Consider the following 20,533-nt stretch of genomic DNA (forward strand, 5'->3'; position numbering starts at 1 on the left):
AGTGGCTTTGGTCTCTTGTCCTGGATCCCAGAATAGTGGCTGCAGGAGAGAGACTCAGACCAAACACAAACACCATGTAGAAGTTGGAATGCCTAGCTTTTATCCTGCCTTTAGTGCATTTGAGAGTCCAAGTAGAGTCAGTCCTTCTCAGCAAAAGCAGCTTTTAAGCACCTGTTATAGGAAAATGATATAAAATCTGAGAAAAAGGAAGAAAAAAATAAGACTACTAATGCAATGGTGATGTGAGGATGATGATGGTGGTGGTGATGATGATGATAATGGTGATTGATGGTGGTGGTGATGATAATGAATTGTGATGGTGGTAGTGATAGCGATGATGGTGGTGGTGTTGGCAGTGGTGGTAAGGTGATGATGATATGGTGGTGGTGATAATAGTGATAGTGGTAGTGATAATGGTGACAATGATTATGATAATGGTGGTGATGAGGAGATAATGATGGTAGTGGCAGTGGTGGTGGTAGTGGTGATAGTAATAGTCAAGATAGTGACAGAAAACCACAGAACCAAGCGAGTACTGGTGGCTCACACCTATAATCCTAGCTACCCAGGAGGCTGAGATTTAAGGATTGTGGTTCAAAGACAGCCCAGGCAGGAAAGTCCATGAGACTCTTATCTTCAATTAACCACCAGAAAATCAGAAGTGGTGCTGTGACTCAGAGTGGGAGAGTGTTAGCCTTGAGCAAAACAAACTCAGAGACCGCACCCAGGCCCCAAGTTTAAGCACCGCGACTGACAAAAGAGAAAAAAAAAAAAAAAAGAAAACCATAAAATACACATACTGGGCATGGTGCTGATTCTTTGCCCCAGTTCATCTCATTTAATCCCCATGGAAACCCTCCTATAGAGCTATATCCTTGTTCTACAGCTGAGAAACTAAAACATAGGAAAGTTGAAAATTGTCCCAGGTTCATAAAGCTAGTGGGCAGCTGAACCAAGATTCACACCCAGAACCATCTGGCCCCCAAGCCTGTGAACACAAGCCCCCTCCTCCTAAACCACCTTTACCTTTAACAAGTGAGTCATCAGGCCCATCGAGAACCTCATTACACAGATGCATCTAGAAGGGAATGTTAACAGTAAACTCTGCATGCGACTTCACAGGGGTCACAAAACCCGAGAGAAGCCCAGTGGATGGATTTGAGACCAGTCACACCACAAGACTGAGCCAGCCATATGGACATGACCTCAGATCGGGAAACAAGACCCAGACAACTCATGGAAGAGAGCAGACATACAAACGTGTCCATAGGTGAATGGGGGATGAGTGGGCAGGGTGCATGTACATCTAAGGACATGCTTATGAAAGGTGGAAGTCTTGATGCTTGTGCCAGCGAGGCACTGGCTTACCCTTGCTCATTGTGATCTCATCCCACGAGCCATTAAGAATTGGCACCTGTGTTATCTCTGACAATGGTGATGCCAGCCCAGCCTTGGCCATCTTGAAAGGGCACTTAGCTCAGAGAGTCAATAGGTCAAATCACTTAATGTTTGATAGGCACAGGCTGACCTTTATTAGAACTTTGTTCCCAGCCTGATAATCCACCTAGGTGACACCTGCCATGGCACCCTGGATTAGCAAAATTCAATGGCGGCCCCACCCCCTAAGGTTGAAGGAGAGAAGCACAAAGGACCAGTGGGGCCTCCCATGGCCCTCAGAGGCTGCCAGCCGGATGTACCTTTCCCAACTGCTAGACTCATTCTTTGGCTCCTGAGAAATAGTAGAGGCATCAAATCAAGAAGTTGGTTTCACCTGAAAGATGACTCCATTTCTTTCAAATATCCAAGAAAAATAAGACTCAGGACAGTTGGGTTTTGTCTTCTGTCTCTTTGTGTCAAACTAAGCTCTGCCCTCTGAGAAAAGGTGGGCTGTCATTTGTCCTTTGCATGTGACATTGCAGCAAGGTCCACAGAGGGGACTCTTGTAGATGGAACTGTAGTTGACAGTATGAGGGGCACGGGGTGGGGGGTGGGGGGAGGACCCTGCAACCAGCATGCTGAGTTTAAGGGGGAAAAGGGGAAACAGGAAGCCACCTGCACTCCCAGCATACAGAGAGCCACAGTCAGCAATGGCCACACTCCATCAGAATCTCTCCCACCCAGGCTCTCATCTAGCACTGTGACTGCACCACACGCCATGACAGCGTGGACGGCAAGTTGTCTAGTGTTAGGAATCTCATGGTCTCCTCTAGAATTAGAAGGAAAGCCTGAGGCCCACGCAACAGGCTACAGAAGCTTGGGAGCCATAAAATGAGATAACTGGGCATGAGTCCAGCCTCCAGACGGGAATTGTTGAGTACAAATGAGGAACTCAACTGGCCCCATGATGTAATGGTTAGCAGTTTGGGCTTTGAATCCAGTGATCTGAGTTCAAGTCTCAGTGAGATCTCTCCAGTTTTTATTTCATTGCTGAATATCAGGGGCTCATGGCTATGATCCTAACTACACAGTAGGCTGAGTCAGAGGATTGTGGTTCAAAGCCAGCCTGGGCAGGAAAGCCTTGAGTCTTCCAATTACATACCACCCACCCTAAGTAAAACAAAAACAGAAATGAAGCTGCAGCTCAAGTGGTAGAGTACCAGTCCTTGAGTAAAAAAGCTCAAGGACAGCACCCAGGCCCTAAATTCAATCCCCAGGACACACACACACACACACACACACACACACACACACACACACACACACACACACACACACCACCTCAGCAGATTACTGACCCCATTCAGTCTCCTTCCAGTCTCCTCCAGGGGAGGCAGGGCGGGGGAGCCAATTATCTAACTCCCCTAGTTAACAATAATCTCTAGAGCTAGGCACCAGTGGTTCATGCCTGTAATCCTAGCTACTCAGAAGGTTGAGATCTAAGGATCACTGTTCAAAGCTAGCCTGGGCAGAAAAGTCCATAAGACTCTTACATTCAATTAATCCAAGAAAGCCAGAAGGGAGCGTGACTTAAGTGGTAGAGCACTTGCCTTGAGCAAAAAAGTTCTGAGACAGCACCCAGGCCCTGCACACACAAAGACAATAATCACTAGACCTCCATTCTGCTCTATCCAACTCAGGTCGTCTGTGCAATTGAATCCCCCTCATTCCTTGCCCATTCCTTCCCTTAGTCCTGGCTGAATCTTTCTTATCACATTCATGCCTGACATAGGTGTACTTACTAGAAGCCCACCTCCAACACCCTGTCCTAAAGGCCCCCAGGCTGCTACCACAAATTCCTGACCTGAGGTTGCTCACTCAGGGTTGAGTCTACGGAACCCAGGTCACCAGGTTTGCAGAGGATTGGTACTGGAGTGGGGGGGCGGGGAGGGGAGGAGGGAGGAGCCAGGCAGCACTGTTCTGCCAACACCTTCATGGTTCCAAGACCACAAACTATGAAGATGTAAAATAAGAAGGGGAGAGATAAGTCACCTAGTGAGACACACATCCTGGCATCCGGGATTAGAAGAATCTAATGGCTTCCCCACCCCCTAAGATTAAAGGAGAGGAACACAAAGAACCAGGAGCGCTCCCCCCACCCCCGGGCATGGGAGGATGTGCCTGCTTGTCCTGTCTCAAGAATTTCTAAGCCCTCTGTCCATCCTTCAGGAAGACATTGACAAAGGTTGGAACAATGAGCAGGTGCTGATCTTGGAAGGTTCCCCAAGCACACCCCCCTTCTCAGAACTCTTAGTTCAAGTCCCTCCTCCTCTTACACTTTTTTCCGAGACATCAGACTATAAAAGTGGGACTCAGCTCCATCGCCAACAGTTCGGAAGTAGGAGGAGAGGCAGCTTCTGAACCCTCTGACCCATCGGCAAGGGACAAGGTAAGAACTTGCTCCTGAAATGCTTGGGGAATGTGGAATTGTGAGCTAGGAAGAAGTGAGCTCATCCAAGAAGCCATACTGGGGTTTACAGATTCAGAATCTAGCCACCTTCCTCCATCTCAAACTGTATAGTGTGCTGCCCAGCACAGGGTGGATGGTACAAGTTCCTGATTCATGATTTTTGTCTTTAAGAAAATGGAGAATTTAGCTGGGCACCAATGGTTCATGCCTGTAATCCTAGCTACTCAGGAGGCTGAGATCTGAGAACTGCAGTTAATGCCAGCCAAGGCAGGGAAGTCCATGAGACTCTTATCTCCAATTAACCACCAGAAAACCCAAAGTACTGCTGTAGCTCAAGTGGCAGAGTGCTAGCCTTGAGCAAGAAGAAGCCAAAGACAGTGCTCGGGACCTGAGTCCAAGGCCCAGGACTGGCAAAAAAAAAAAAAAAAAAAAAAAGAACTAAAGAAAATGGAAATTTTATTACCGGGGTCCTTAAAAGTTCCTCTCAGAGAAAAAAATCTAACAATAGGGCCATGTACTCAACCATGGACATAGCCCTTCTCCCCTTAAAGTGTGCTTAGATGTATGAGAAATAATTCAGGGGAAGGAAGCATGGCTCAGTTGGTAGAGTGCCAGCCAATGAGCAAAAGCATCAGGTACTGAGTTCAAATCCTAGACTTGGACCCCTCCCCCAAAAGAGAAAAATAACAATTCAAATTTCTCACAGATGAGAGAGCCAAATGAAAATAGATGGAAATGTGATGTAATTTTTTCCTCTACAAAGGTTAATTTATTCAAAGGAAAGACTTGTCATTGGCTCAGATTCTGCCATAGCTGCCCTTTGTATGGTATTAGAATAGAAGCCTTGCCTTTCTTAGTGCATCTCATCCACCTACTAATCAGAAAGTCTCTGAAGATGTATCAGCTTGCTGGACTCTGGTGCCTCACAGCTGTAATCCTTTGTACTCAGGAGGCTGAGATCTGAGGATTGCAGCTTCAAGTCCACAAGACTCTTATCTCCAAATAGCCAGCAAAAAGCTGCAAGTAGAGGTATGGTTCACACAGCAGGGCGCCAAGGATATTTTAGAGAGGAAGATGATGGAGCGAGGATAACCCAAGAGGTCAGGCTGAAGTACAGGGCTTGCCCTGTGACCATTCCTTTGAAGCTGAACTATGAGTAGAAAAGGGCATCTTGCCATGAATGCAGAATTCAGGCTGGTATGTCTGCAGTGTGCAGGGTGAGCTCCTACAGGAGCCAGGAAACCATTCTTCATGAATATACATGATGGCTGCGTGGTCCACTGGGAGGTGCTGTTTAACCGAGTTGTCCTTTGCAGGTAGACACCACCAAGATGTGGACTCTTTGGTCCCTGGCCATTGCGGTGGCTTTCCATATGGGTGTACTTGCCCAGCTGGAAACACCCCCACTTCCTGCTGAGCTACCCGCCGTGCCTGATGTGTCAGAAACCCTTCCCGCTGTGCCTAGTCTGGGTACTGATGCTCTGGCAAAACCACCAGCCCTCAAAAGTTCCTCACCCCAGGAAAGCTCCACTCCAAAAAAACCTGTAGCTGGCTCCATGAAAGGCAGATGTGCACCCTCGGTCAAGTACTTCCTGTCCAGCAGCAAGATTGATGACTGTAAGTAAGAACTGACTCACCTGCACCTTTTCTCCTGTCCATACCTTGTGCAGGCTTTTACTTTACTCCCTCCCTGCCTGCCTGCCTTTCTTTCCTTTGGAAGTACTGGGGCTTGAACTCAGGGTCTCACACTAGGTACTCTCCCACTTGATCCAGCCCCTCAATCCTTTTCACTATAGTTATTTTTCAGATAGGGCTCATGCTTTTTGCCCAGGGCTGACTTTGAACTGCAATCCTCCTACCTCCACCTCCTGAGAATCTGTGATGACCAATGTATGCCACATTTAGGCTTCTCATTCCCAAGCCGAGAGAGCTACTTCTACCTTCCGAACAAGTTGCTCCAAAACATAAGGAGGCCCTGGCATCTGCTCCAGAGTCTGTAAAGAGAAGGCATGCCTGACACATTTGTAGACATTCTGGTGCCATGTGGCTGCAGGGCCACCAAGCCTGGCCACCCAATCAGCTCCAAGATGAGGCTGAGGCTGTTTGTACAGGACCCACATGTGGACTGGGATAGGGCTAAGCTGGTCGGCTTTTGTGTAACTCTTATTATCTGGACATGATGCCGGACCTCCCAGCTCCTTACTGCCAGTCTCCACTGCTCCCCCAGACTCCCATGAGTGCTTACACTTCCCCTGGCTTATCACTGGCTAGGAAATGACAAATCTAGTTTCTTCTCCTTCCTCATCTCCTTGAGCAGACATATTCTCTCCAAACACCCATTTCACTCCTTTTCTGACCCTCACCTTCTTCCACAAGACAAGGAATTTTGCTTCTCCAAAATTCTCATAGAGAGTATAGGAACTCAGGAATTGAAGGCTTGACCAAGAAGTGACTCCATTTGGGAAATGGGAAGCAGGCAGGCAAATGCAGAGAGGAAGTGGGTAATAAGGAGCTTTGACATCTGGATGGTGGGGAAATCTTGCTGGTTTCAACCCTAGCTAGGGCTGAGGTGAATATGGCCCAGCAGGGTAGTAGTTAGAGCAAGTCTCTCCCCAACCTTCCCCCGCCCCTGACCCCTGCCCAAAGCAGCCCCTAGGGAACCCGTGGGGTGCAGTTGTGGCCTAGGTCAGCCTTCCAACCTAACAGGGGGACAGAAGCAGGTACAGGACCCTCCTGAATATCCAGCATCTCTGGCGCCTGCTGGTCTGTGGCTGGAGACACATGTGCTCAGCCTTTCTCAGCCTCTTTGTTACAGAATGTAAGAAAAGTTCAGAAAATAGTAAAAATCTGGGTACCTATCGTGTAATCATTTGGGGGTGCTAGCTATGAATTTCCATTTCTCACCACCTCAGTAAAGGAATAAACCCAGCCAAAGGGCCCGAGACCCCAGACCACTCCCAGGCTTCAGTCCTTTGTCCCTAACCTTCCACAACATAGAAGCCTCTAGCTTGATCACTTTTCCCTGGCAATCTTTCATGTTCTAACAACAACAAAAAGAAAATAGTTCACAATCTCTTAACAGAAGAGACTGAACTACGTGTTACTAAGTCTGTAGAAGAGGTGAGCTGATTACTCTGCCCCTCAACCTGTGGGCCTGGATAGGGTTCATGTATGCTGTCATTCCTTTGCAATGCTATCTTCTGGATGAACCCTGCAGTTTATGCATCTATTTTGGTTTGGGGTCTTCTCCATTTTCTGTTATTTCTAGCAGTGCTGCCTTGAATCTAGCACCCATTCTCTTGAAGGTCCCCTAATTTACTTGTATAAGGGACTCCCTAGGGCATACACCTAGGGTTGAGATGTGGCCACATCTCCTAACACAGCTGACCCCCTACAGTGCAGAGCTCTGACCAGGGAGGCAACAGTAAGGAGCCAAAGACTGGGGCCCATGGATTCCCTAGGGGCTGCTTTGGGCAGGGGCCAGGGGTGGGGATGGAGGGGAGACTTGCTCTAACTACCACCCTGCTGGGCAATATTCACTTCAGCCCTAGGGTTGAAACCAGCAAGCTTTCGCCACTATCCAGATGTCATAGCTCCTTATTTCCCACTTCCTAAGGGCACGGAGAACCACATAATAGGACAGAACTCTGGTGCTTTGGCCACTCTCCAGGGGGAGGCCTTACCCTCCCACCTTCCCTGCAGGCCCCTGGGTGTGCATCTCCCCTGGACTAGATATGTCCCCCCCCCGCCCCCACCGCACTGTTAGTATCTGCCCATCCTGAAGTGCGCCATGCTGCCAGAGAATGACAGCCCATAGAAGAAGGGTGCGGCCAGGGGAGACCTGGAAGAGGGGAAGGGTCTTGAGCAGAATTGTGGGAATGGAGAAGGGAAGAGTCTGGATTTGCCAGCTCCAGCCCCCCTTCCCCCACCTCACTCAGCACTTAGAACCCACTGCCATGATCTGCCCTCCACCCCACCCCACACAGTAGATCCTATCACTAGCTCCCAGAATAATACAGGCACAGAGCCTGGGACCCAGGACAGCCAAGCCCCTGGCTTAGGCCCCCCCCACACACTCCATCTAAAGGCCAGCACTGACACTGTACCCTGGACTGCAGAGCTCAGAAATCAAACTAAGTTTCTTCACTCTGTATCCAGCTCTCTGTGTGTTTAACATCCTGGACACCAGCTGGCCTCAGCTCTGGGGGTACTGTGAGCTCGTCACAAGGGGCAGACAAATTCCTCCAACACCAAGCTGTCGCTGGATCCACAGGAGCAAGGGGTTGATGCTTCTGGGAGGCACAGTACACACTCCCTATGCATCTCCCAATTTGAAGGTGCCCCTCTCCTGCTGGAAGAAATCCTCTATCTGGGCTGAGTCAGTGGTCTACAGCAGAGCTGTGTCTCTTGGTCTTTTGCAGATCTGCAGGCCATCCTGCCCCCACAAATCCAGGAGCTGGTGAAATGTGAAGACGTTGACTTAGTTGGTGTGCTCGGGTCCTTGTTATCCACTTTGGCAAACACTGACTTGCTATCAAACCTCGATGTCACATCCATGCTAGATTTGGGAGGCGGCCTTGGCATCAGCAGTCTCCTAGGCCAGGGAGGTGATGGTGAGTCTTCTGGCCTTCCAATACTGTCCAAGGCCACCGGTGCTGTGGATGAGGCGCTCCCCAAGAGTAAGGACAGCCTGAGCAACGTCTTCGGGGGAGAAAAGAGTCCTGTTGGAGACGCTCTCGGTGATGTCAGTCTTCCTAGCCTCCAGAAGCCCGTGGATGATGTGAATGAAAAAGTTGGTGCCATCAAAGGGCCAGCCCAGGATGCAGTCAAAGATGCCCTGCCACCAGAACTCAGCAGTGCGCTCTCCGGTTTGGACCTAAATGATCTCTTGCTGGGGTGAGTGCTCCCTTGACTCCAGAACTTGGGCCCCCCAAAATCTGCTTGTTGGGAACACTCTAGTTGAACCTATAACTCTTCTAGTGAAAATGACCACTATTCTTGCACAGAGTAATACACGGGTGCCCTGTCTGGAAACTATGATGGAGATTTTTTTAAGCTTAAACAACTGGGAGGAGGGATGCAGGACAGGTTGTGAACTGGCTGCTTTAAGTATGATTATCCTGGGCTGGGAGTGTGGCTTAGCAGAAGAGTGCTTACCTAGCATGCATGGACCCTGGGTTCGATTCCTCAGTACCACATACAAAGAGAAAGCTGGAAGCAGCACTGTAGCTCAAGTGGTAGAGTGCTAGCCTTAAGCAAAAGAAGGACAGTGCCCAGGTCCCCAGTTCAAGCCCCAGAACTGGCCAAATATACATATATGTGTGTGTATATATACATATATGTATATATATGTATATATGTATACATATATGTGTATATATATATACACACACATACATATACACACACATACACATATACACGTATATATGATTCTACTGCAATCCTGACCCTTCATGTACTCAATTTGCAGCTTGGAGATCCAAGATGTAACTATGGACAACATGGAATCATCAATGATGGGTGAGGAGATCCATGTCCACGCTGCAACCACTGCTACTATAGGCGGGAACGGGTAAGCCTGTTTCCATGACAACCCCTTTGGTCCCCTTCCCCCCCCGACCCCGACCCCCCCCACCCCGGTTTGTGGTAAGAACACACAGACTACAGACTCAGGAAGAGGCATTTGTCACCATAATGGGGGTTCCAAGCCTATAATACTAGCACTTAAGGGGCAGAAGGATGGCCAGCTCAAGGCCAACCTGGCCTAAATAATGAGACCTTGCTTCAAGGAAGTATCATTTACATTGGCCACAACTTCTTACTTTAATAAACCCACCTGAGCCAGGCACCAGTGGCTCATACCTGTAATCCTAGCTACTCAGGAGGCTGAGATCTCAGGATCATGGTTCAAAGCCAGCCGAAGCAGAAAAGCCCATGAGACTCTAACTCTTAACTCCAACAAACTACTTAGAAAAGGCCAGAAGTAGCACTTTGGCTCAAGTGGTAAAGCCCTAGCCTTGAACACAAAGAGGTCCAGGTGCCCAGGCCCTGAGTTCAAGCCCCAGGATTGGCAAAAAAGAACAAAAAAACCACCTGTGCTCATGGTGGATTTTTCTTACAGTATAGCCTACAACAAGCAGGGCTGGAGTTCTGGGTACCACCACCAATGCCAGACTTTCTCGGGAGGGTTAGGAAGTGATTGCTGTCAAATGTTAATTAACAACCTGTGTAGTTGGAGGCCAGAGGACACGAGAGCAGGAGCACTAACCATTCCTCTCCCTGGTTAACTTTGATAAGTGTAATAAGGCCGATTCCCAAAAAGCCTGAGCCTTACCTTGGTGCCAGACCTGGTTTCACCTGTACCTTGCTCTTCACAGCGTAACTGGACCCGTGCTGAGCGCATTGGGATTTAAAGTGAGTGTGGACGTGGATATGAAAATTGGTATTTCCACAAATGACACCGAATGCATCAACCTCGAGGTCCTGGAAACAGTTATCAAGGCCAACAAATTGACTCTTGAATTATTAGAAACGTACGTATGACTGTCTTTCTCATTTTCTGGATTAACTGTGCCTGGTTATCCCCACTGCTATCACCCCAGAGCCCCAGAGCTGTTCCAGTGTGATCAGGTGAACAACTGGTGAAGAGGTCCAAAGAATGTCTGTGCATAGGGATGACCCACTGTGTTTGAGAAGACCCTTCTCTGACTCCCCTTCATTCTGCCTATCAGCTATACTTCAATAATTTGCTCCCCCCACTTTTTTTTACACAAACAATACATTCACTTGGGTCAGATCTAAAAGACTATAAAAGGCCATAGGGTGAAAAATCTCTCTCCCAGCCATGCCTGCCTGCTGGCTAATTTTTCCTTCTTAGAAACAACTGTCAAACCCAAACTCTTCTGTTTGTTTTCACACACACACATTTGCATCTATGTATTCACAGGCAGAAAGTGATACAAATCTCTCTGGACTTTAATTGTTTCACATCTTAGAAAGAGATGGAAGGAGCTGGGAATATGGCTTAGGGGTAGAGTGTTTGCCTTGCATGCATGAACATTCATAAACAGAAAAAAGCCCGGAAGTAGCATTGTGGCTCAAGTGGTAGGGTGCTAGCCTTGAGCAAAAAGAAGCCAGAGACTATGCTCAAGCCCTTGGTCAAAGCCCCAGGACTGGCAAACAAACAAACAAAAAAGAGTTGGAAAGCTGGTTGTAGGCTCATGCCTGTAATCCTAGGTACTCAGGAGGCTGAGATCTAAGGATCACAGTTCGAAGCCAGCCCAAGCAGGGAAGTCTGTGAGACTTCTATCTCCAATTAATCACTAGAAAACTGAAGCAGCATTGTGACTCAAAGTGGTAGGGCACTAGCCTTGAGTGAAATTTCTCAGGGACAGCACCCAAAGCTCTGAGTTCAACCCCCATGACCACCACCAACAAAAAGAGAGAGAGAGTTGGATACATTTCATCCATATTACCAGCTTCCTTATCTTTTATGATTCTAAATATTCCTTTAGGAAGATGCATTATAATTTATTTAAACCAGTCCCCCTTATTAGTTACTAACTTTTTGTATTAACTACCATGAAAAAGGTAACCGACAAGTCTGCCCGCCATGCCTTCAGGTATCTAAAGGATGAATTTGAGGTAAACTTCTAGGGCAGATGCCCAGTGCTTTCATCATGTTGCCATGTACCTTCCTTAAGGACAGAATGTGAAAGTGAAGAGCTCAGCTACACACACATAACAAGCAGCAGGATGTGGTTGTGGCTATTTCATCAATGGATGGGTTTGTCTGATGTTAGGGCAAATTCAGGAACACAGGAATCACATGGTTCTCTTTTCACAGGCTCACGGGCTCCCTGCCTGTCCCTGTGCCTCTGCCCCTGGATGACCTGATCGCTAAATTGTTGTCAATAAGTTTGCAGGAGAATGTAAGTCTTGGGAAAGAGGACACCCCTCTAAGGCTTGTATTACTGGGGAGGAGCCCTGGCCCAGAAAGGGCCAGATACCAGTAGAGACTCAGGTGGAAACCCATAGTCCTCTGGCCCAAATAGCCCTCCAGCAGAACTAACAATACTTCAGGATATGGAGAGGGAAGATGGCTTCTGCCAAAAGAGAAGGCAAGAAAAGAGGCCAGGGAAAGGGAAGTGAGGAGAGATAAGCAAATAGCAGAGCTAGGCTAAGGCCAGACTGGCAGGGTAGGAGGGCCCAGGAAAGCTTCCACAGCAAAACTAACTAGAAATAATTTTGCAGTTGGAGAAATCAGATTCCTGTAACATTGTTCTCAGTGACTTCAGCAACTGCAAGAACTGTGAGTACAAAATTTCACCCTCAAGCCAGGCACTGCTGGCTCACACCTGTAATCCTACTAACTTAGGAGGTTGAGACCTGAGGATCACAGTTCAAAGCCAGGCTGGGCAGGAAAGTCTGTGAGACTCTTATCTCCAATTAATCATCAGAAAACTGCAAGTGGCACTATAGCTGAAAGTGATAGAGTGCTAGCCTTGAGCAAAAAAGCTCAGGGACAGCTGCCAAGCCCTGAGTTCAAGCTCCACGACTGACCAAAAAAATCTCAGCTTCACATTTCAGTGGGCAGAAACGGCCCAGACAGCTTAGAAATTGCACTGAGTGCGGACTAGTGAGAATAGACCGTAAGCTCCAACACCTCACACCTGCAAGCACCCAGACATCCCTCTTCAACATCCTCAGAATGGGGGTGACCTTTCCCTTGAGGCTACTTTGGCATCCCCTAGGGAGGAAAGAGGACAAAGGGCCCCTCCTGAGTCTCCATGGAACTCTCCAGTCCCAAATGGTTTTACAAAGGGCACAGGTGTGGGGGTCCTCAGCCCTTACCCCCAACAGCCTGAGAATCAGGAAGTCTCTTACGTCTCCACACACAAGCCAAAGTGAGGATGGGTATGACATGGTGGGTTGGCAGTGGCCTAGACAGCAGAAGTCAGAAACAGTGACATTTGGCCCAGTCCTCAAATAGACAAAATAGGCCCAGCAAGCCTACATTTTCCTCAGTGAAAGGGGAGATCCTGGTGGGCTTCCGGTTCCCCACATCCAGACAGCACTCCAGCTTCCTGCCAGGGCTCAGGCAGGAGATGTCCACACGGATCCTTGTAGGAGGGCCATGCTGGGAAGAAATCTCGGAGTTTTCCAGAGGAGGGCTGGGCTTCCTCCATTCCTCCCTTACCTCCATCTACCCCCTCCCCCTCTCTTGCAGCCACTGGCAAGTTCAAGTACAAAATTAAGAATGCCAAGATTTCCCCCGAAGGCCTTTTCATCCTTTACTGTGTAAGTATTCTTTGACCTTAGGCTGGCTCTGGTCAGAGGCTGGAGATCTACCTAAACTCATAAGAGAGATCAGGAGGGCTGGTAATATGGTTAGCAGTAGAGTGCTTGCCTTGCATGCATGAAACCCTGGGTTCGATTCTACAGCACCACATAAACAGAAAAGGCTGGAAGTGGCGCTGTGGCTCAAGTGGTAGAGTGCTAGCCTTGAGCAAAAAGAAGCCAGGGACAGTGCTCAGGCCCTGAGTCCAAGGCCCAGGACTGGCAAAAAAAAAAAAAAAAAAAAAAAAAAAAAAAAGTGCTGAAAGGGACATTTTAGACTTAGTTAGCTTCACTTCTGAAATCCATCCCAACACTGCCCCCCCACCAAAAAACCCTACAGATCTAATGAAGTTCAAAGCCACATGATCCATGATGAGATTAGAAAAACAATAACCAGAAGGAATACCTTAAAGGAAATCTCTAAGCCAATGATAAGATCAAGCTAAACATTACAAGGTCTTCAATGAATATAAGGAAATGCTATTCAGGTGTAGCTGCTAATTCTTTTAAAATATTTTTTTTTAAATGCTACAAGGTGTGCATGAAACAGAGGAGGATCGATAGTGTTAGGTGGAAAGTTCCCCTTTTCTTTCCTACCTCTCCTAATTGTCTAATGTTCTTGCCAAGTGGAGTTTGAATCTTGTAAGCAGAGGGAGAATATATCTAAAAGAAAAAAAATTCCTAGCCAGGCGCTGGTGGCTCACACTTGTAATCCTAGCTACTCAAAAAGCTGAGATCTGAGGATCAAGATTGGAAGCCAGCCAGGATATAAAAGCCCATGAGACTCTTATCCCTAATTAACCACCCAAAAGCCAGAAGTAGAGCTGTGGTAAGTAGCCGAGTGCTAGCCTTGGGCAATAAAAAAAGCTGAGGGACAGTGCCCAGGCTCTGAGTTCAAGCTTGGCACCCCCCCCCCAAAAAAAAATCCCTTAATGTGAGTACAGAATACATGTGCAATGATTTCAGAACAAGAGGGGCTTTGAAGGGTGAGAGGGAAGAATGGACCCAGGGCTCACCAGGCTGGGAGAACATGTTGGAAAAAGATACAACTCTGAGAGGTGAAAAGATACAGGAACCCGGGGATCAGCCTGGGAAATAGGCACTGTGGCTTCTCTTAGAAAATCAGAGATCTGCTTGCCTCAAGCCCCTACACACATCAGGCAATAATCATCTGGAGCTGAGACAGCAGCTCTGCCCTCACCATAAACTCACCAGCACCTATGACCACCCAACATGGAGACCAAGGAGGAGATCAGCTGCTCCTCCTGGCCTTGCTCACCCCCAGGCAACGCTCATCACACCCCTCCTTTCCCTTGACAACCACCCCCAAAGACCCTGACATGAAGGGCAGTCTCCATCACTCAGAGATGTTTCTGTTTGGCTCATTCCAGGTTGAAGCCATGTTTGGAAAAACCTCAGAGCCTGTGATTGGGGTTTCTCTTCCTCCAAACCCTAAAGATGCCAACAGTTCCCTAACTTTGTCCCGTGTGTTGATGATGAAATTCGTCAATTATGTTGGCAAGGAGAGCTCAGTCCAGGTAAGTGTTATCCACATGGCTGTTGGCTTCTCAACGGCCACTCAGTTGGTCCACGTCTACATCAGTGAAAAGCAGAGCAAGGTCATAGGAGGACATTCACTGAGCGCCATCTGCTTGCCAGGTTACATAGACAGGTGACAGAATGAATGTCTTTGCACCATACAGTGCTTAGATGAAGATATTTTCCCCATTTTACAAATGACCTAAGGGAGTTCATTAATTTACGAAGAGCCACTCAGAAGCAATGGTATCAGGCTTGTCTACCCATAAGGTATTCATTTGCTCTTAGTACTAAAAGTAGGGGAGGGGTACATAAAAATATCTGGAGTGACACTGTTGGCCTGTCAAGCTCAGTTTGAAACAATAAACTATGTTCCTAAATGACCGGTTCAGCGTTGTCCTGACATAAGGGCCCAGAAAGAACTAGGCTTCAAATCAAATAAGATGTAATAGAAAAGCACAATTTCACATAGTTTCTGTTCTTTTCCTTCCATGGAGGCAAATAAATACAGAAAATGGCTTGCAAGTAGGCCTTGATATTGTGGGTACCATAGCTGCACTAGCACCCAGTTAAGTGGCCAACTTGTATTAAAGGACCAATAAAGATTGAAACAGGGGCTGGGGATATGGCCTAGTGGCAAGAGTGCTTGCCTCCTATACATGAAGCCCTGGGTTCAATTCCCCAGCACCACATATACAGAAAATGGCCAGAAGTGGAGCTGTGGCTCAAGTGGCAGAGTGCTAGCTAGCCTTGAGCTAAAAGAAGCCAGGGACAGTGCTCAGGCCCTGAGTCCAAGGCCCAGGACTGGGGGGAAAAAAAAAAAAAGATTGAAACAAATAATTTGACCAGTACACAAACAGGCTCACCATGCAACAATATGTCATCCTTCATCCTCTCCACATTCTAATTGATGACTTCTTTCCAACAGAAAGACAAGCTGGTTGCAAACATCACCAAAGTAACCTACTCCTTGCAGCAAGATAATACAACTCAAGCCACTTACGTGGTTAAGATCAAAAAGGATGGTGAGAGCTTTGCTAAAGGGAAAACGGTGAGTTTAGTTAAGAACAAATTGAAGCCAAGTCCTGGTGGCTCACACCTGTAATCCTAGCTACTCAGGAGGCTGAGATCTGAGGATCACAGCCAGCCTGGGTTCAAAGCCAGCCGAGGCAAGAAAATCCATGAGACTCTTATCGCCAATTAACTACCCCAAAAGCTGGAAGTAGAGCTGTGGCTCAAGTGGTAGAGCACTAGCCTTGAGCAAAAGAGCTCAAGGACAATACCCAGGCCCTGAGATCAAGCCTGACACCCACTACACACGCACGCGCACACGCACACACACACACACACACACATACACACACACAAAATAAATTGTAACTGAGCTAGGGACAGAAATTGCAGGAATTAATGTTCAGAAGGAAGAACTCTTACTAAACCCCAGACTCAAGTATGTATGAGTATCACTAATACAAAGGAATCAGCCAAACTGGGAGTTCAGCTCCCATGGTGAGAAAAAACTAAGCAGTTTGGCCTGGGAAGATGAGACCAGGTATGCTCTACTCCTAGCCTGGGACCCTGCTGGTCATGTCAACATTGTGATATGTGTTTGTTTAACTTAGGCTCATTTTGTGTTGTTTCAGATTGTGAGTATCTCACCTACAGGCAAGATTTCCCAAAACAAAATAAAAGTAGAGATCAAAGTGATAAGGTAACGCCAATGACTACATTATTCTCCAGCTGTCCATTCGAACCCCTGCACAATTCATTGCCAGCACACTAAGTCCTAAGTCTCTTGAGAAGTACTTGGATAATTACAAGGAAATCAAAATGAGGTTTTAAGCTAACATGCTCGTATTCATCTTGTTCTTTCTGAAGAGTAGTTTCTAGTTGATTGATAACTGCTTTCATTAAGAAGCACTGAGAAAGCTGGGCACTGGTGGCTCATACCTGTAATCCTAGCTATTCAGGAGGCTGAGATCTGAGGGTTATGGTTTGAAGTCAGCCCAGGCAGAAGAGTCCGTGAGACTCTGATCGCTAATAAACCACTCAGAAAAAGCCAGAAGTGGAACTGTGGCTCAAGTGGTAGGGCACTAGTCTTGAGCAAAAAGAAGCTCAGGAACAGTACCCAGGCCCTGAGTTCAAGCCCCAGGACTGGCACAAAAAAAAAAAAAAAAAAGAAAAGAAAAGAAAGAGTGACTGAGATCATCATAAAACGTTAAGCCTGAATGGTTTTCTTCATAATGAATCTAAAACTTCTCTGTACTTTGTTTCTTGGCAGTTCTGAGCACAGTGTGGAACCCGCAGAGGCAGTAAGTTGATATAGTTTTCACTATTTACCTATGACATGTGGGAAGTTATTTTTGCCAGATGCCCAGTCTCACAGGGACTGTGGGAAGGAGGCGACAGATCGACTGTGGAGTAGGACTGCCAGCTCCTAGCCTAGAACTGGGACCCTCCTTCCTTTACCTACTACATGCTAGGATTACAAGTGTATACTCCCATGCCTGGCTTCTGGCAAGCTCTCAAAGCATGCTCCCCACACCTGTGGAGAGCCACATCTAGCCTGTGGCTTGGAGCCCATGCTTCTCTTGTATCCCAGATGTCCCAGTATGCCAGCAAGCCCAGAGCATTTTTGTCAGCAGAGCAGGCTTGTTGTGGCCTCAGCTCCCATCAGTGCTTTCTGACCGGGTGCTATGATTACATGTTTCCAGGCAAAGCCAGGGAAGCACAAAAGGAAGTCTAGGCAGGAGAGGGGAGAGTAGGGCCCCAAAGCTAGGCTCCAGCAATAGAGAGGAAACGGACACCTGCTCTTGAGCATGTCCTTTCCTTAATTCAACAGAGGTTTATGACTGGCCCTGCAAGTCCATGCAGTGGTGATGAGTTACTTAGCTGCAGGAGCTGGCATTCCAGTGTGGGGGCTGGATGGGCACAAGTAAACACCTAAAAGATGGGGAAAGATAAGAGATGGAGGGCCTCTCACCCGCAGGTGAGCAGCCTTATGAGTGAGTTCAAGATATGGGTCTCCTATGTGAGCACTGAGTCAGCTGCAAAACAGACTCTGGGAGTCATCACAAGCTCATAATCTCCCCAACTCAGATCTGCTAGGCAGCTACCGAATGTGCGAGCTCTAGACTCAGGGGAAGCAACTGTATGCCTGATAGGGGACACAGACATTTATACACAGAATCGTCACTAGGACATGAAGAAGACAATGCAGAAGCAGACTCAATTGGGAGGCAATGCTAGAGCTCTGTGATGAAGGAAGGGCAGTAATTTACCACATAGAGTGGGGAGCACAGAGAGGGAGCCAACTGTGTAGGGGAGGCAGCATGAATTCACAGGGCTATAGGGACAACATGACCTCTGAGTTCTGTTGCTCCTAAAGGCTCAGTGCTGTCCCTTGTACCTGCAGCCATGCAGCACAGAAGCCAGCAAAACCCTACTGGAGCGACTGGGAATATGGCCTAGTGGTAGAGTGCTTGCCTTGCATAGATGAAGCCCTGGGTTTGATTCCTCAGCACCACATATATAGAAAAAGCCAGAGGTGGCGCTCTGGCTCAAGTGGTAGAGTACTAGCCTTGAGCAAAAAGAAGCCAGGGACAGTGCTCAGGCCCTGAGTTCAAGCCCCAGGACTGGCCAAAAACAAAAAAAAAACAACAAAACAAAAAAATACCTACTGAAGAGTCTCAAAATCTCCTAAAGATTGACAGCCTGAGGAATGGACTCCCCTCCCCCCATCTCCAGCCTTGTATAGTAAGAGACTTTGCACTAGAAACCCCCTGCAGGCACAGGATTTGAAGACTGCTCTCCCTGGCTGCCACTCAAAGCCTGGAGATGGGGGAAGAGGGGTGTAAGTAAAAGATATTGGTGAAAATGTTTCCTCCCCATCTCTTGCAGAAGGAAGAGGCTCAAGGTGTGATGGAGGCAGTTTTAAAGAAGTTCTCGTCTAACCTTATGGGTATGTGAAATCAATAACCCAGATGCCTGGGAGGGTGAGCAATACAAGAGAGGAGCATGCGTCACCATGCAGGGCTGCAGCATGATGCGTGGGCTCCCAACCTCACCTGGACCCCAAGCCCTTCCTCTCAAGATAGGCAAGGCAACATCGGAAGATGGTCAAATTGGTCCTCTATAGCTCACCACCCGCCCCCCCCCAAAAAAAAATCTGATCCACAGGTGTCTAAGGATCCAATGCCATCAGGGCACTAAGTAGAACATGGCCTAGCTCACCTAACCATAGATCTTAAGGGTTTGATAATTCAGGAGGTTGGGGTACACAGCCTTTGTGACCAACAACCAAGGAGCAACATGCAATCTGCACAGACCTCAGGTGAACTCTCAAGTTCAAAGTCATGCAGTGACCACCAAAAACAGCAGGGACTAATGCCTAGTGTCATAAGCCAGACCTGCCAGTGTATCTCATCACGGCATCAATATCAGGCAAGTTTTCACCTGCTTCTCACCCCCACCCCACCTCAACAGACTGGGTGAGCCCATGCAAGTCTGTGCTCAGTCACGCTGGTGAGTGGGAAGGGCAGTGACTGCTCCTAGAGCTAAATATAGCCCAAGGGCCCTCCATGTGACTGGGGCTAAAACAAGCCACCCCAGGGTGTGTGCATCTTCCTCTGATCTCTATTACAACAGGTCCCTTCTTTATTTCAGAGCAATTTAAACAAGTCAACCTGCCAGGAAGAGCATCCATCGACACCCTAGAGGACGTCAAAATTAAGCTGATGAAGACAGTAAGAGAAATATTTTTCTTTTTGTTTGTTCAGTTGGTTTTGCTATTTTGTTCTGGGCCATACTGAGGGCCAAACCCAGGGCCTGTGTATACAAGGCAAGCATTCTATAAACATTTCTCTTTTGCGCTAAAACCCTCAAGGGGTCAGACCAGATGAGACTGCTACAGCTAAAAGTGGCAGAAAGCCAAACCCAGACTAGTTTTAAGCAACAATTAAAATATTGGTATTGGGGACTGGGAATGTGGCTTAGCAGTAGAGTGCTTACCTGGCATGCATGAAGCCCTGAGTTTGATTCCTCAGTACCATATAAACAGAAAAAGCCAGAAGTGGCACTGCGGCTCAAGAGGTAGAGTGCTAACCTTGAGCAAAAAGAAGCCAGGGATAGTGCTCAGACCCTGAGTCCCAAGCCCCAAGATTGGCAAAAAAAAAAAAAAAAAAAAAAAAAAAAACCACCAAAATATTGGTATTGAATAGTCAGCATGGTGGCAGCTACCACAATGGCTTCACTAATCAAACCATACCACACCAGTGTCATGGATGTTTCTGGATGGGCTGTTTACCAAATACTTCACCCTCTGTTTCTGTCCCTAACTCAAACTCTGGGCTTACACTGGTGGGATCGGTTTACTTCCCACTCCTGAAGCAAGCACCTGGCAGGGGATGGAGTGCCCTGGTGGCTCCAACCATGCCTGTGGACAGCTTATGTATTGAAGAGTCTAATGGGTTGTCATCTCCCCACAGAATGACCTTCAGGCAGCAAACTGAACCCCACCAGGCAAGGTTCCCCCAACGAAAGCAAAACTCTGTACAACTTCTCCTATGAAAGACGGAATTGACATCCTTATGATTTAAGTAGCATTAGTCTTAAGATGTCAGGAATCCTTTGGAATTTCACCAACTGTCCTGGGGAATTCTGGCACTGTTGTAATCAGCTCTTTAATAAACTATCTTTCTTTATGCAAAAAGAATTCGCTTGGCTTCAATACTTGCACATAAGAATCTTTGTTTATGGGGCTGGGGATATGGCCTAGTGGCAAGAGTGCTTGCCTCATATACATGA

The 20,533-nt window shown here is 47.6% G+C and overlaps 1 protein-coding gene across 1 annotated transcript; it reads left to right on the forward strand.

Annotated features, from left to right (window-relative positions):
• Window positions 1-334: 334 nt before the first annotated feature.
• LOC125353738 (vomeromodulin-like) lies at window positions 335-20,476 on the forward strand. The gene is made up of 12 exons (XM_048349395.1): window positions 335-361; window positions 5,164-5,464; window positions 8,269-8,743; window positions 9,321-9,393; window positions 10,196-10,383; window positions 11,697-11,781; window positions 12,104-12,161; window positions 13,080-13,150; window positions 14,581-14,727; window positions 15,657-15,779; window positions 19,315-19,473; window positions 20,215-20,476. The coding sequence occupies exons 1-12, from the start codon at window positions 335-337 to the stop codon at window positions 20,236-20,238; spliced, it is 1,731 nt and encodes a 576-aa protein (XP_048205352.1). The 3' UTR covers window positions 20,239-20,476.
• The last annotated feature ends 57 nt before the right edge of the window (window positions 20,477-20,533 follow it).

Source organism: Perognathus longimembris, chromosome 6 (genome assembly GCF_023159225.1).
Source record: "Perognathus longimembris pacificus isolate PPM17 chromosome 6, ASM2315922v1, whole genome shotgun sequence".
Classification (NCBI taxonomy): Eukaryota; Metazoa; Chordata; class Mammalia; order Rodentia; family Heteromyidae; genus Perognathus; species Perognathus longimembris.